The 13974-nt window shown below is 42.5% G+C and overlaps 1 protein-coding gene across 4 annotated transcripts in view; it reads right to left on the bottom strand.

Annotated features, from left to right (window-relative positions):
* CLSTN1 (calsyntenin 1) overlaps nucleotides 1-9546 on the bottom strand; it is a 40295-nt gene extending 30749 nt beyond the window's left edge. For 2 of the 4 annotated variants that reach the window (XM_054849692.1, XM_054849694.1), the window contains exon 1: nucleotides 9184-9495. In XM_054849692.1, the coding sequence (XP_054705667.1) occupies nucleotides 9184-9286 (103 nt within the window). In that variant the 5' untranslated portion in view covers nucleotides 9287-9495. Of the gene's footprint in view, nucleotides 1-9183 lie in introns of all 4 variants that reach the window. The other 2 variants (XM_054849695.1, XM_054849693.1) reach the window with 2 other exon arrangements.
* Nucleotides 9547-13974: the final 4428 nt, after the last annotated feature.

Genomic DNA, 13974 nt, shown 5'->3' with positions numbered 1-13974 from the left:
AGGTCCTTCTGAGTTTGAAGACTTGTACTTTGTAGTCTTTAATCCAGCACATGCCCAATTTCAGACAGAAATTCAAATTTCAGCCGCCACTGGAAGAAGGGACCAAAATCTCAGGCCTTTTCCGCCATCTAACAGAATGTCTTGAAATCTGAGTGAAATACCGACTACTTTTTATATCACTTATTTAGTAGTTGCTTTAAGAGACTGGGAAACTCCACTAAAAGATTGCCCATAAAAGCATTCTTCAACTCTACATATAAGAATCTGTAAATCGATTGCTTGAGCATGTTTAAGATGACTGGTCATCTCAGAATGATAGAATCGTTTAGGTTGGAACACACCCTTAAGATCATCGAGTCCAACCATTTCTTCCTCTGTTGCAAAGAAATGCAGTATCTTTCCTATCAGCTTGCAAAACCAGTTTTTTCTAGTACATCACAAAAGATGCGAGGAAAAAAACATGTTATCTACTAGGTTATCGTCTACTACGTGACAATCCAATGTGAGAGTGCCTTGATTATTAAATATTTATCTTTATGCTGCGCTCTCCAAAGATAAATACAGCTTGTAGTCTACAGTACCAGTATATGTGGTGTAACAATTAATTCTTCTTGACAGTTGAATGTATTGTTTCTCTTGGTCTAGCTCTCTTCATGCTGAGGTTACATATCAGATACGCATCAGTTTCACCTAAACTGTTTGGACACTGTATATCTGCTACTTCAAAAAACCTCTTCGGCTACCACATACTCTTGCTTCTTAAATTAATACTATTTTCACAGATCTAGTTCTGGAAGGTTGTACGTACCTAGCTGCTTAGAACTTACGGAAAACATTTATCTAGAGGGCCTTAAAACAGCTCCTTAGCATACAAAACCAAGTCATCTTCAGCAAGGGATGTGTAGTCAAACATAAGAAATGCTTTGCTAGAGGTTATAACAAACACACCAAATAGCATTCAGCAAGTGACATCACCCAGATTTTGGTCTTCATGAGATCAAGTACGTACAACTTCTGAAATAAATGCCTATGCAATCACAGCAAATTACATACTACAGCTAGAACACTACTACACAGTTGAGTCCTGTTATTTCATCTTTCTAAAGAACTATATGAGCAGATCGTCAAAAGAAGCGGAGACGTAAGGCTAACCTAGGCTTTTGAATCCTGCCTCTCCAACAAACCAAAATGGATTCATGTCTGTCATATGCTTACCCAGTAGAATTCAAAAAACAGTGATAAAAGGACACTTGAACAAATGATTAAACCTAGAGGTAGAGAACTTGTACAGGAAACCATACTACTCTCCCAATATGCTTTCATCTGCAATCTTTTACTGGTGAGTAGCAACAAACTGCTAGACAGGATGCAATATCTTCATACACAGTAAGGCAGCAAAAAAGAACTCACAACAAACTATTTCGATGCAAACAGTATTTAATTACTGCTGTGTGGTTTTACTCAATATGGCAACACTATCTTTATTGCCTCAATACACTCACATGGGCATGCTTTCAATATTCAGCATACCAAATAGCCAGCTAAATGTCAACCACATTGCTCTATTTCCCCAGAGAAGTACACTGCTGCAGCACCCTCCAAGGAACTTGGCGTTTTAAAACCAACTTCGTCATGCTCAAAGGGAACAACACGTCACTCCTCCCTCAGAAGGAAGGCACCAATAACTGCTGAAGTGTGAGTCTCCAACTGAAACATGTCTCTCAATTCAAATCTGGGCGAAAGAAAAGCATGTCACTAATACAGCTGTGGCTGTTAGGAGCACAAGGAGGACACACCACAGTTGTGTATTTTTCTGTCAGTGCATCTGGGGCAGTTAAACCTCCACTGAACACATCAGAGTCCTTTCATCCATTCATCTTAGTCTTTGCAAAACACTACAACTCTCTGCCAGAAAAAACCTTCCATCTTCATTCTAACACTTCTGAACGTAGAATACAAAAAAATTGTTAAGCATTGAGAAACCTTCTCCTAACTTAGCAACCTACAGTAAATCCCACTACTATAGGGTAGGGAGTTCCATAAAAGCTTGAAGTACTGTAACCACATATGAACAGAATTATGAGCATGCTAAGCATCTGCAGAGTCTAGTGAATCTTCAAACAACAAGCCCAGTTAAAAGCAAAGTCATGTCCTTTTATTGTGATGTAGACAATAAAATCATAAAGCTTAAACCCCTTTGTGTTTAGGAAGGCTAAAATATCACCAGATTTTAAAACATGAAGCTTAAATCCCTTTGTGTTTATGAAGGCTAAACATCACTGGATTTTAAAACACCAAACCAGCTGCTGAATATCCAGGAAGGGCCCGTTATCCATATTTGTGATCTACTGACTCTAGCATAACCACAGACTGTAAGAAATTCTCAAGCTAGCATGTGAAATATGAGGCACAGCTTATGAGCAATACATTACTGCTTCCCTTGAACCAACTACGAAATTGAACCCAGTATTATTCAGATCTCAGTTGCCTTAACTATTATTAAATGCTGGACTGAAAGCTATCCTTTCACATTTCTTCCCCTCTTTAATTGTCACAAAACTCGTGAAATCTACAGAGAAAGTTGTTCAAAGCCACACTGTTGGCCTATTCCAAGCTTGACACTAACAAAGTGCCCTGAGCTGTTAATCTCTTGCCATTTAACTGGGATAAACTACACCGGTTTCCTTGAAATACAATATTCACACTATTTGTAAGTGCCTCAACCGGAATCTGTTGTAAATCCCAACCAGCATTTCATCTAGTCAAGTAGGGGAAGCTACCTTGGCACAACACAGCAAGCTGACTTCTACTTAGTTTTTAGGGGCCAAAATAGTTTAAGAGACAGCTAAGCATACCTCTTTTTCCAGGTAGCAAGTGGAATTGTAAAGCTCACACTAGAGCCTTTACTGCTGCCAAGCAATCACTGAACATGCATCTGCGAGGTGAGCACAAGGCACCTGTCTAACTTGGTTTATCTAAAGATAATTGCTGCTAAGCTGTAGGAGGAAAGGGAATTAGTGCCTGATGTGGCGTGTGCCTTGAACTCTGGTTTTTAAAATACCATCCGCTCTAGGAAAACGTGCTCAGTTTCTCATGGAACTGAACAGACCGACTTTTACAAATACAGACTGGAACTACTACTGACCGTTCTGCAGAAGAAGGAATGTACCTCAAAGAAAGGATGCTTCATCAAGAGCAATGGCTGATGATGCAGAATGCAACCCATCAGATCAACTAGCAGCAACTTTTTCCTGCTCTTTAAAAGAATTAATGAATGTAAATGAGTATGTAGGCAAGGCAGTGGGGTTTAGGACTAGTATGGAAACTCTCATCAAAAGCTATAATCTTAAGACATTCAGAATTAATTCAGTTCTATTATTTGAATGCAAAAAATTTAAAATTAAATGTACTTATCGAAGTCCTTTCTGAGGACTTCCATTATCTTCTTACAAGCGGTCAGAAGTTCACTTGACTTCAACTGGATCTGGCACCTACGTAACTGAAGATTTAGACACACCTCAACCAGAAAAGACTGTAGCTGAAAATATTTTTTCTTCCGGATAACTGCTTCTAATATGTAGTGTTGTTTAGCCATGCTACGCATCTTTAGAACTAGATTAAGATGATTTATGTCAAAACAAATTCTTAAGAATTAACTGGTAAAACACATTGAACTTGATAATAAGTACTAGAGTTTGAAAGCTAGATACTCAAACTAGTGGCAGTAGATAAATATAAAATACTCACTTCTAAAATCCACCTTTGAGACTGCATGAAAAATCCAGACATTGCATAAAAAGAGAATTATAGTCTCTGTCAATTCAAATGAACTGCACTCAATGAAATGAGTTTACTCCTGTCCTGAAGCTCTGACAAAAATTTTGATTGCTGTACATCTTTTAATTGTCTTCCTCTTGATGTAAGAGAATACAAGCATGCCTTTCAGTGAGACAATAAAAACTCTAAAGCACGTCTTACCTTGACTATTCATAATTTAGTACTGTTCTGATGAAATTTCAAGCAATATCATTAAAAGAACAAATTTGTGTAGTACATAACCACAGAAAAATGTAACTCAGCCAAGGAGTAAAGATCTACACAATAAAATATGCCTTCCCCACCCTGAAAGTAAAGTTTAATAAGAAAGGGTGTAGCATGGCCCGATTATAACACGTGTTCTGTTCCTGCCCTGGACTCACCAGCCTGCAATTCAGAGCTGTGCCTCTATTTTCTGGTAGAAAAGGGTGAGGATTAACGTTGTATATAAACGACTTGAAATAGATTAGCGGTAATGAAAAGATCTATTTTATTTATTTAATTCAGTCTTCTAATATATGGAATTTCATCCAAAAATCATAGTCTTGCAACCAAACACAATCAATTGGATGAAACTGAACACAAGTTTTGCTCAAATGCTGAGTTTCCTGCTAGCATGGAACTTTTCTTATCTATAGCATGGGTTTCCAAGGCAAACTACAATTTCCATTACTGGGACATGAAAACTGTGGGCAGTAACAAAATACAGGGGGATGAATGTGCGCTACGAGAGGGACTGGGTAAGCACATGGGCAGCCATTAACATTAACCTCTACAGTTCCTAGCTGAAAGAAAATCAGGTGGTTGAAATTCATCCCACAATTTCAGATCTCTATCTTGAATTATTTGCCACAGTTAAGGAGCATTTGTAATTTGTGCTCTGGAAGCTCAACTGTCATACATTAGGAGCACAAGATAATGTTTATGCGTTTTCAGGTGCCTACGAGTTTGAGCCTGTGTAATTAACACTAATTCTCCAAACACCATATTCAAACTAATGGCTGTAGGAATTCAATAGGTTTATTAAATTATATTTTACCTAGGGAAAAAAAATCTCTGGTTTATCACCACTTACAGAGTTTCCTGTTATACACTGAACCAGTTGCCTAAATCTGATTTTAGTTGTACAAAGATACACAGAAGTTTTGCTATACGCCTGAAACTAAGGTACATGCAAATGACTGATTAAAAACTAGTTGCAGTTTTTATTACCCACAACTGCAGCAGAAGAAATGTTCAGAGCGCCAAAGACCTTAGAGGATATACTGACCACATTTCAATTTGGATAAAAGCCTGGCGGGGAAACAGCAAAACAAAAATATCCCACCACAAAACAGTCTAAACAGGATTAAGGCAACAAAGCCTTAATTTTTGAAGTGAAATTTAAAATGTTTTAAACTAAACAGATCACTGAAATAGAAAACATAAGTGTCTAACTGTAAACATTCATTTAAGAAATATTCTCTTAAATGTTGCTAATTATAGTGCAAGAGCGGAAATCACTCGCTTTCTAATTGTTGTCATATTTATAAACTTCACTCCTTGAAAGGGAATCTTATTTACAAACACAGCAAACATCATCTCAGCGAAGCCGGTGCTGCTGGCTCTACTTGTTGACTCCATTTAAAAACAGAGAAACCAACTGGGAGCAGCAGCAGCAGCAACTTGTTTTCAATCTGAATACAAAGCAAGTGAGATGAGACCTAATACTATAAACAAAGGACAGACAGACAGTTCTTCAAAGGCACTGAGGTTTCTAATAATCCTTTCTAAAGGCTCCTAAGGCGGTTTAGTCCTACTGAAGCCAATGTGAGTCAATCAGTACAAATCAAATACATTAGAGTGCAAAATAAGATTTATTTAAGACCAAGGCTTCCGACGTACTAAACTCTCCCATGTTTTGAGGTATTGCTTCTGTCTTTGACAATAATGATAATGCCACAAGATGTATGCCCCTTAATATCATAAACAAAAGTTCGGAGAGACTTCTCTGAATACAACTAAATAGAATGAGAGATAAGGCTTAGAAAAATGGTAAAAGTGCTTATGTTCAGAAAAAGTCAATGACTACAGAAGTGTTTTCTCCTCTGCAGAACAGTTTCATAGCCATGAGCCACTAAGCTATCAGATACTTAAGATTTTCATGGCAAAAAGTGCCGCTTTACCCAGAATACCAGAATTCTAGTTTAATCTGTTTGAGATGAGACATTCACATTATGCTGCCCTGTGGCCTGATCTGGGTTTAACTTCAAAACTTCCAACTTCCATGAGAAATGGAAGTCTATGAGCCTAGCTTCTGTTCTCCTTAAAAAAAACCTCTTTGCCATAATCTGAAACTGGTGATTTCAAGTCTGCAGAAACCAAAGACACATTTAGAAGCCTAGAAAAGTTTCTGTTGATAATTTTTCCTGATAACTTGGCACAGACAGCACAATCTGCAGTCCAGTAATATGGAAGACAACTGGCTCAATAGTATTCCAAACACACAAAGTAAACTACGCTTGCCCAGAACATCTCTCCTCCATTTCAAATTCAACAGCAGTATATGATTTTATAGAATACATACAGAAAAAGAGATTAAAATTGTTTGCATGAACAGATGGCTGTATATTTTGCTTTCTCAAGCATTATGCATCATAGAAAGGTCTAGCACTGCTTAATTCTGTCTCTTCTCTGTGGTCTCTTACTTTCATAAATCCTTACAGGAAAAAAAACCAGCCCCCATAAATAGCCAAATTGTCTCTTCATAGTGCTTTAGGGTAGTCTTAAATTTCCTTGCCTCTATAAAGGAGATAGAAACCTAACCAGCAGCCCTGGATTATAAAGGTTGTTCCCGTGTCAAAGAAACATCTGCAGTAAGACTGTTACAGTGAGAAAGTGGTTTGTGGTTTGGATTTAAGGCATTCGTAGCACCAGAGAGCTTCCTGAAATAATCACAGATCAGCAAAGCTTCTTCAAGATAGTATTTTTTTTGATCAATACCCTTCCTAAATGACAATAAGTTGGAAGGGGCCCAAGGCAACAGAGGTATATTGCTCTACCTGGTCAGTAGATATGGAAGAAGCAGCCATTAGATGCACTGCCTCCTCATCTGAAAAGTCACTCCATTCCTCTCGCCATTCAGCTCTGCTGATAAACATCCGCTTGCTTTGCTTTGACGAACACTATTTGAATGCACTGCTAACTATTGCTTTTCCAATGCAACATTAGTCCAACAAGCTTAGAAATAACTTGGGTCAACTTGACCAATTACATAATCAATTCAGTTAAATTAAGAGTTCTGCATCAGCTGGACAGGAATATGCCTCTTCAGATTCTGAAACCACTCTTTGCACCCCTTAAAATAACTACAGGGAAAATGGTAGCTAGCTCACACCTAACTTTCGTGTAAGGTCACATCCCCCAAAAGCTATTTCTATTTCTTTCCATCATCAAAGAAGAAACCACTTTTCACTTCCCCTGCTCCAACCACAGGACTAACACAGGTGAGTTCCACTCTCCACTCTGGTGTAGCCTTTCCCCCATCCATTTCTGCACGTTACTGAACCAAGCACAATTCAGTTTTCACCACTTAAATCTTAGTGACCTCAGTAACAAGGACTTTTAAACTAACAGATGAACAAAATGAATCTGTACTTGGAAAAAAAAATAGAACTGACAATACAGCACAAACCAGAAAGTTTACCATAAATGCTTCCAAACAAATATTTCTCCTAACAACAGGGAAATGAAAGTGAGATGCTCTAGCAGGTTTCCAGGTGTTCTCCACAGCTTACTTGTTGTTAAATGCCACTTCAAGTGACGTTATTAACAGGCCTATGTAGAGCAGCCAAAATGTCGTGAGGACTAAGGCAACTGCGCATACTAAGCCAAACCAGACCTCATGCTGTAACTCAGTTACGTGTGATGAAGTTTAACAGATCAGGACCTGCAGTCCAGCAGCTCTGGAGATCAGACTGAAAACAAGTACAGCCTCTAACAAACTGCAGAAGAGCTAACAGAGCTGTCCTATGTAATGCTATCTAAATTTGCCATTTGTTTCCAAATACATATTGGCTTTCTTTGAAAAGGGTTTTTGGTCCTCATTTTTATTCATAATTTCAAATGATGGAAAAGCATAGCAATTCAATGAAATTATGCTTCCACACTGGTGTGGCAAGCATTAAATGTCACAAGAATACTAGCGAATAGGTCATACTTAAGAGATCTTGTACAGGTAAATGATGGCTGCTACCTAGACAGCTGGCAAATGACTTTACAACAGCAGGGGCTTCTTGATCCTATGTAGGGAAATTGCAGCAAGATGAGTTGGTTTTGTTTAAGACCAAGAACTTCGACGTATCTGCAAGCCATTTTAAAGCCACACTGCTAATCTACGTTCAAATTAAATGCAAGATCTCAAATCTCATCATATCATCAGCTAAATCTTGCAGAAATGGCAGTCTCAATTCAAGGGGTAACCTTCAGGTAAGCGTTTGCAAGCCTCTTACTGAAATCTGCTCAGAGGAGACCTGCAATGCGTATACTTTTACTCCACAAGATCAATCAATAGCCACAAGGCCGACGTTTAAAAATGCCGTTATCGCTTGAGGTTTAGCAAAACTATCTTTTCTCGCTCACAACCGAACGAGTATCCTTCACGTAAGCCCGAAGGCCAGGCTCCCCGGGGGCTCCCCGAGGTGTTTAATTCCCCTGCGCATTCCGCTGGCCATCGAGGCTCTCTCACGAGCCCGAGCTCCAAGGAGAGCGGCTGTTTCCAGCGGACAAACCCTGGGTCCCGCTGCTTTTCGCCAGCGTCGCCCTCCCCCTGCAACAAGTGACGACCCCCGCCCACCTCGGGCACCGCGGCCCGGCGCCTGTGGGAGCGGTTATGTAACGGGTAGACCACTGCGCAGCCCCCCGCCGCACAGCTGAGGGCCGCAGGGACCGACCTTCGGGGTGGGAAGGTCTCGGGAGGCGGGAGGGAAGAGAGGAACGCAGCCCGGCGCAGGTGAGCGCGGAGAACGAACGGCTGCCGCCGCCGCCCCTTCCCTCCCCGCCACAGGTGCAACGGCCGCGGCAGGGTCACCCCGGCACCCAGCGAGCCCCGGGGAAGGTCGGCCAGCGCCCTCCTTCCCTCCCTTCCCTTCCCGACCGCCGAGACATCCTCCTCTGCTCTCCCTCCCCCTTCCCGAAGGACGCAGGGAGCCAAGGACACCGTCCCCCCCTCCGCGAGCAGGTCCGTCCGTCCGGGGCACAGCCCCACAGGGCGGCCGGGGAACGAGCGCGCAAGCTGTGTGAGGCGGGGGGGGGAACGGCACGGGACCTACCGCCCTCCCCTTCCCCCGGTGCCGGGCAGCCTCCCCCGCCCACCCCGGATCTGTTTACCTCGAGCGGCCCCTGCTCCTCCGCAGAGCAGAGCGGCGAGCAGCAGGCAGGAGGCGGGGGCCGGCGGCGAGCGCGGCATGCCCGGGCGGCGCGGCGGCGGCATGGCAGCGCGGAGCGGTGCAGGGCAGAGCGCGGCCCCGGCTGCCGGGGCGGCTGTGGCGCCCCCGCTGGTCCGGGCTCCGCTCTGCGCCGGGCGGAGGGCTCGGCTCGGCCCCGAGGAGGAGGAGGAAGAGGAGGGAGGAGAAGCGCTGCACTGCCCCGCTCCGCTCGCCTTTTCTCCCCTCCTCCCCTCCCTCCCTCCCCCGCCTGGCAGCTCGGCGCCCCGCCAGCAGCACCTAAAATGGCGGCGGCGAGCGCGGCCGGTCCCCCCGCGCCGGTTACCAGGCGGGGGAGGGAGCGAACCAACGGCGCGGGGGATGCGGGAGAGCCCATCTGCGCGGCGGGCGAAGCGAGAGGCAGGCGGAAAGAAACGCCTCTCCGCAGCCTGGCGGCCACAAATCCGCCCCCGCTCCGCCCCGAGAGCCCGGGGCGGGGGGGGACGGCTGGCGGGCACTGCGGCACCGCACCGCTCCCACACCGGCTGCTCGTCCGCCTCTTCCACCCCTGACCCAGGCGGGATGGGGCCTGCCGGTGTGGTTGGCTTTGGTTGGTGGTTTTGGGTTTTTGTTTTTTTTTCTCGTTGCTGCAGCTGCGGTCAAGGTGTAATCAGGGCTTAGCTGATGCCCCACAGCAGCCTGGCAGCTGATTTAAGCAAATGCTGATTAAACTCCCACATATTAGAAAGAGTTAAAACCCGTATAAAACTATTTAAATGCTTTCACCTTAACGTTCACAGATCTTTTCAACAAAAAGGCAAAAAAAGCTGATTTTTTACCTAACCTGACACTGATGCCAAAGACAGCAAGGCCACCAGCAGCAAGCCTGGCACAGGATGGCACCGGGAGCAGGATGCACAAACCCTGGTCAGCTGCTGGGCTCTGAACCCCCCCAGGAGGGAACAAACTGCCAATGCCTGCCTGCAACAAGCACCACAAAACAAATACATGCTTTCTTGCTATGTTTTCATAGCTCTAAAACTGCAATCCTGCAGAAACGTGTCTGCTTGAAACATAAACACACCTTAGAGCACCATCCTGCCTCTCCAAGTTAACGCCTGTAGACCTAGGAGGTTCCTTGGTGCTCATCCCCAGGTACACACGCTGCAGAGAATGACTGTCCTGGGACATGGCGTTAACCCTGCCTAAGTGGAGGAACAGCAGCCCTCAGGGTTTAGACAAACACTCTGCAGAGTGAGAAACCTTTTTTAGTTTAGTTTTACTGACTCCTATCAAGGCAAAAGTCTATTTGTTCTGTTTGGAAAAATTCACAAGTACTATCTAAATTAAGATGTTTCATAGGAATAATTAAGTTGCACAGAACCTGTCCTGTAATAGAAAAGTTATTTGCTCTTTGGTCAAAAATTTCAAGTAGAAAATACTTCAACAGAGGAAAAAATACCTTACATTATAGTTTTGACAACTAAAATGCAACCAACTTATTTTATAATTAGATAAGACTACTCATGCTTTGTACCTATTAGCCATTTCACTCCCACAGCGAAATAAAAATAAAGTCCGGAATGTTCAAAATCCTAGAGATGTGGTATTTCTTTATTTTAAAACACTATGCAATTTAAATACCAAGATTGATCTGTTCTGGAAAATCCTCCCCCTCCCTCCCAAGGCAAGCCCAATCCTGGTCCCACCCTGTTGACTACCCTGTTTGCCCAAACTCAAGATGGGGGGACCAGCCAAAGGTGAGAAACGAACTTGCTGCCCTTGATCGGGGGCAGAGGTCTCGGCAAGTTGGCAGAATCTGGTCTGCAGCAAGCCAATGTGTTTGGATATTCAAAGGCAAGCTGTTCTGCACACCCAACGGCTTCTTCCATCCTCAGAACCAACCATCTTTACTTGCCATACCTTAAGCGTATTTGCCAATATGAGTGCGCGCAAGCAGAAAAGGAATTTGAAGAGAAATACACCGGTCTAATACAATGAACAATACCCCAATTACTACACTATGCCATGGAGCTATCCCTTAACCGAGCAACCAAGTTAGTCCATTTATTTCATTGATGGTGCTGTAGGCCACCTGCTCTATCAAGATCTAAGACATCTTTCTTTTTTTAAATAAAGCTAAAGCCTCAGTCTAAACCCCCTTGATTTCCCAGCCTGTCTAACATATGCTGGATGGCAGATCATGTCAGAAGAAGCCTGTAGCCAATCTGTTGCCAGATAGCTGAGTCTTTACATTCTGCCAACGCAGCTTCAGCTGACAGTATGCTACATTATATATTTTTCTTTTGTATGGAGAGTAAAACTGTCCAGCTCAGTATGACTCTCAAACTAGTCTAACTTAATGCATGAGTAAGAACCACCCCATTAGTAAAGATTTGCAAGGCAAGGTATCATCAGTTAAAAGATGATTGCCCATTGATGAATGCATGACATAACACAAATCTATTTGCCCAAATACTGGATTTTGATTAGGAATATAACTATGTACAAAGCTTGAATGTCAATATGAAAGTATAAAAGAGGGCTTGTAAGTCAGCGGCCAGCTGGCATGCAAATATATACACATACTCTAAAACATTTTCTGCAAAATAAATTATTACCTTTAAACTGGAGAACAACCTAGGTTCATCAGGTGTGGCAGAAAAGACAGTTTAAAGAGCAAAATTTGCTCTGCAGTCCACTTGAGCTGTATCATGCATTACAGCAGGGAAAGCACACTGGCACTGACCACAGTGAGAAGGGGACTTCAGTGTTACCATCAGGACTCTTTTAAATTATTCTGATTCTGCAGAATTAGGAAAAAGAGACATTTTTAAGAGAAGAAATACTATGTCTAGGTAAACCTTATTTATTGCACAATGACACTACCAGCTCAGATTAATTAATCAGCTGAATCAGTCACGATGAAACTGGGAAATTTCCAAGCAAGGAGAAGGCACTGATTGCATTTCACTCTCCAAGCAAAACTCCTCCGAGTCAGTTGTGACTAAGGCACTGATTCAGTAAAGCCAACAATTCTTTAGTCTGTATTTTAAGATCAGTTATATGATTCTGTTTAGTTAGATGACTAAGTGGTTTGAACTGGCATTTAGTGGTTGAGGACACAGACAGTATGGGTACTCCACCTGTGGTGGAGACAGCAAAATAAAATTCTGATCCGTATCACCACTGATGTTCCATTGGCACTTACTCTAAAAGTATGCCAAATACAACATCCTCTCAAATACCTTTCATTTCATAAAATTAAATTTTATTTAAATTGTCCAGTGTGAGACCTGCTATGCACCAGTTGTATTTGCCGTTAAACAATAGCTATACTGTTTGCCAGAGGTAACTGCATTTCACAGGTTGACAGAGATTCTCACTTTATCTGAAATGCCACATGCCATTATTTCAGAGAAACTCAGAGAACTAACTTCAGCACCTTCATTTTTACCACCTAGCTCCCTCCTACTCTCTGACCTGCTTCTCAAGCTCCAAAAAACCATTGATTTTTATTTTATTAGTAAGCAACAAAACTGGAACAAATGGCTCCTGGCAGAACACGTTTTCTGTTACAGCTGAAAAACTATCGGACTGATGTCCTTGAAATGCACAGTGTGACTAATGCCCAGCTTGCAAGGACCCAGGAGGACACATTTATTGCACTTGTCAGAATGGAGCTGAGCAGCCAGAAATGAAAAGATAAGGTGATAGGTAAAAATGAATGCCTTTGCTTGCTACTTAAAGGAAGCCAGTGCATACCATAAATACAGAGAGAAGTGAGACACGCTCAGTCAACAGCAGGTCTGGATCTGGTTGTTAGAGCTCAGGCTCATAAATGATTTTGAATACATGCGGAATATGCACCATTACTTCTAGACATTAGACCTGGACCCTTGTTCAAAAGGGGAGGCATGGGGAAAGGGTCCAAACTTCAAATAATCTAGAACTGGGTTGAGAAAATGGTCCAGTCTTTATTTAAAGAGGCTAGAACTGGGTGTGGGCTTATTTTCGTCTTTCATCTCAGTACTTCAATTAATGTCTGCGTACTAGTTTGTTTCCAGATTACGATTGCTTTTAATGGGAAGTTAGAACTTGGAACCTAGCTTTATCTCCTCTACTAAGCATTTGGTTTATCACAGCTGCCCTGAAACCACTTCTGAAAGGGGACCAATTGCCATAGAGACTATGCAGTAATTAAGCTCATGAGAGAGTTGCATGCACAGCCAAGCAAAATATTAGATGAAGGCAACAACAGACCAGTTTCTGAGAAGCTGTATTATAGCTCCACTCTAGCTACTCCCAGTCCCACTACAGAAAGCAACAGGAGAATCCCAAAGTATTTGGGGAATTTGAATTCTAGTATTTTTTGGTTCTGATATGGCTTTATCAGCCTAAGCCAAGCAGGAAGAGTGAACAATAATGGCACTTAGAAAAAGATAACTCAAGGTCAATATAAAAAATTAATTCTTCACAGTGAGATCTATGAAACCACAGAGTACTCTTGCGAGGCAGAAGTGGCATCTTTTGGGTCATTCAAAAAGAAAACCCCACAACAAAATGCTAGAGCAATGCGCCTACCAGCTTGAAGATAAAAACCATACATAGATAACCTGTTACATCTTTTCTAGCCTTGCTGTCCCTAATACACACGGTTGCAATCCTCTGAACATAGAGAGGCATAAAATTCATGTGTTTTTAGATTTGGTGGATGAAGATTTTTTATTTTTTTTCATGCTTTGGAATCTGACTG

Source organism: Grus americana, chromosome 21 (assembly GCF_028858705.1).
Source record: "Grus americana isolate bGruAme1 chromosome 21, bGruAme1.mat, whole genome shotgun sequence".
NCBI lineage: Eukaryota > Metazoa > Chordata > Aves > Gruiformes > Gruidae > Grus > Grus americana.
The sequence above is the reverse complement of the archived record's forward strand: the minus strand, read 5'-3'. Positions and strand labels throughout refer to the sequence as shown.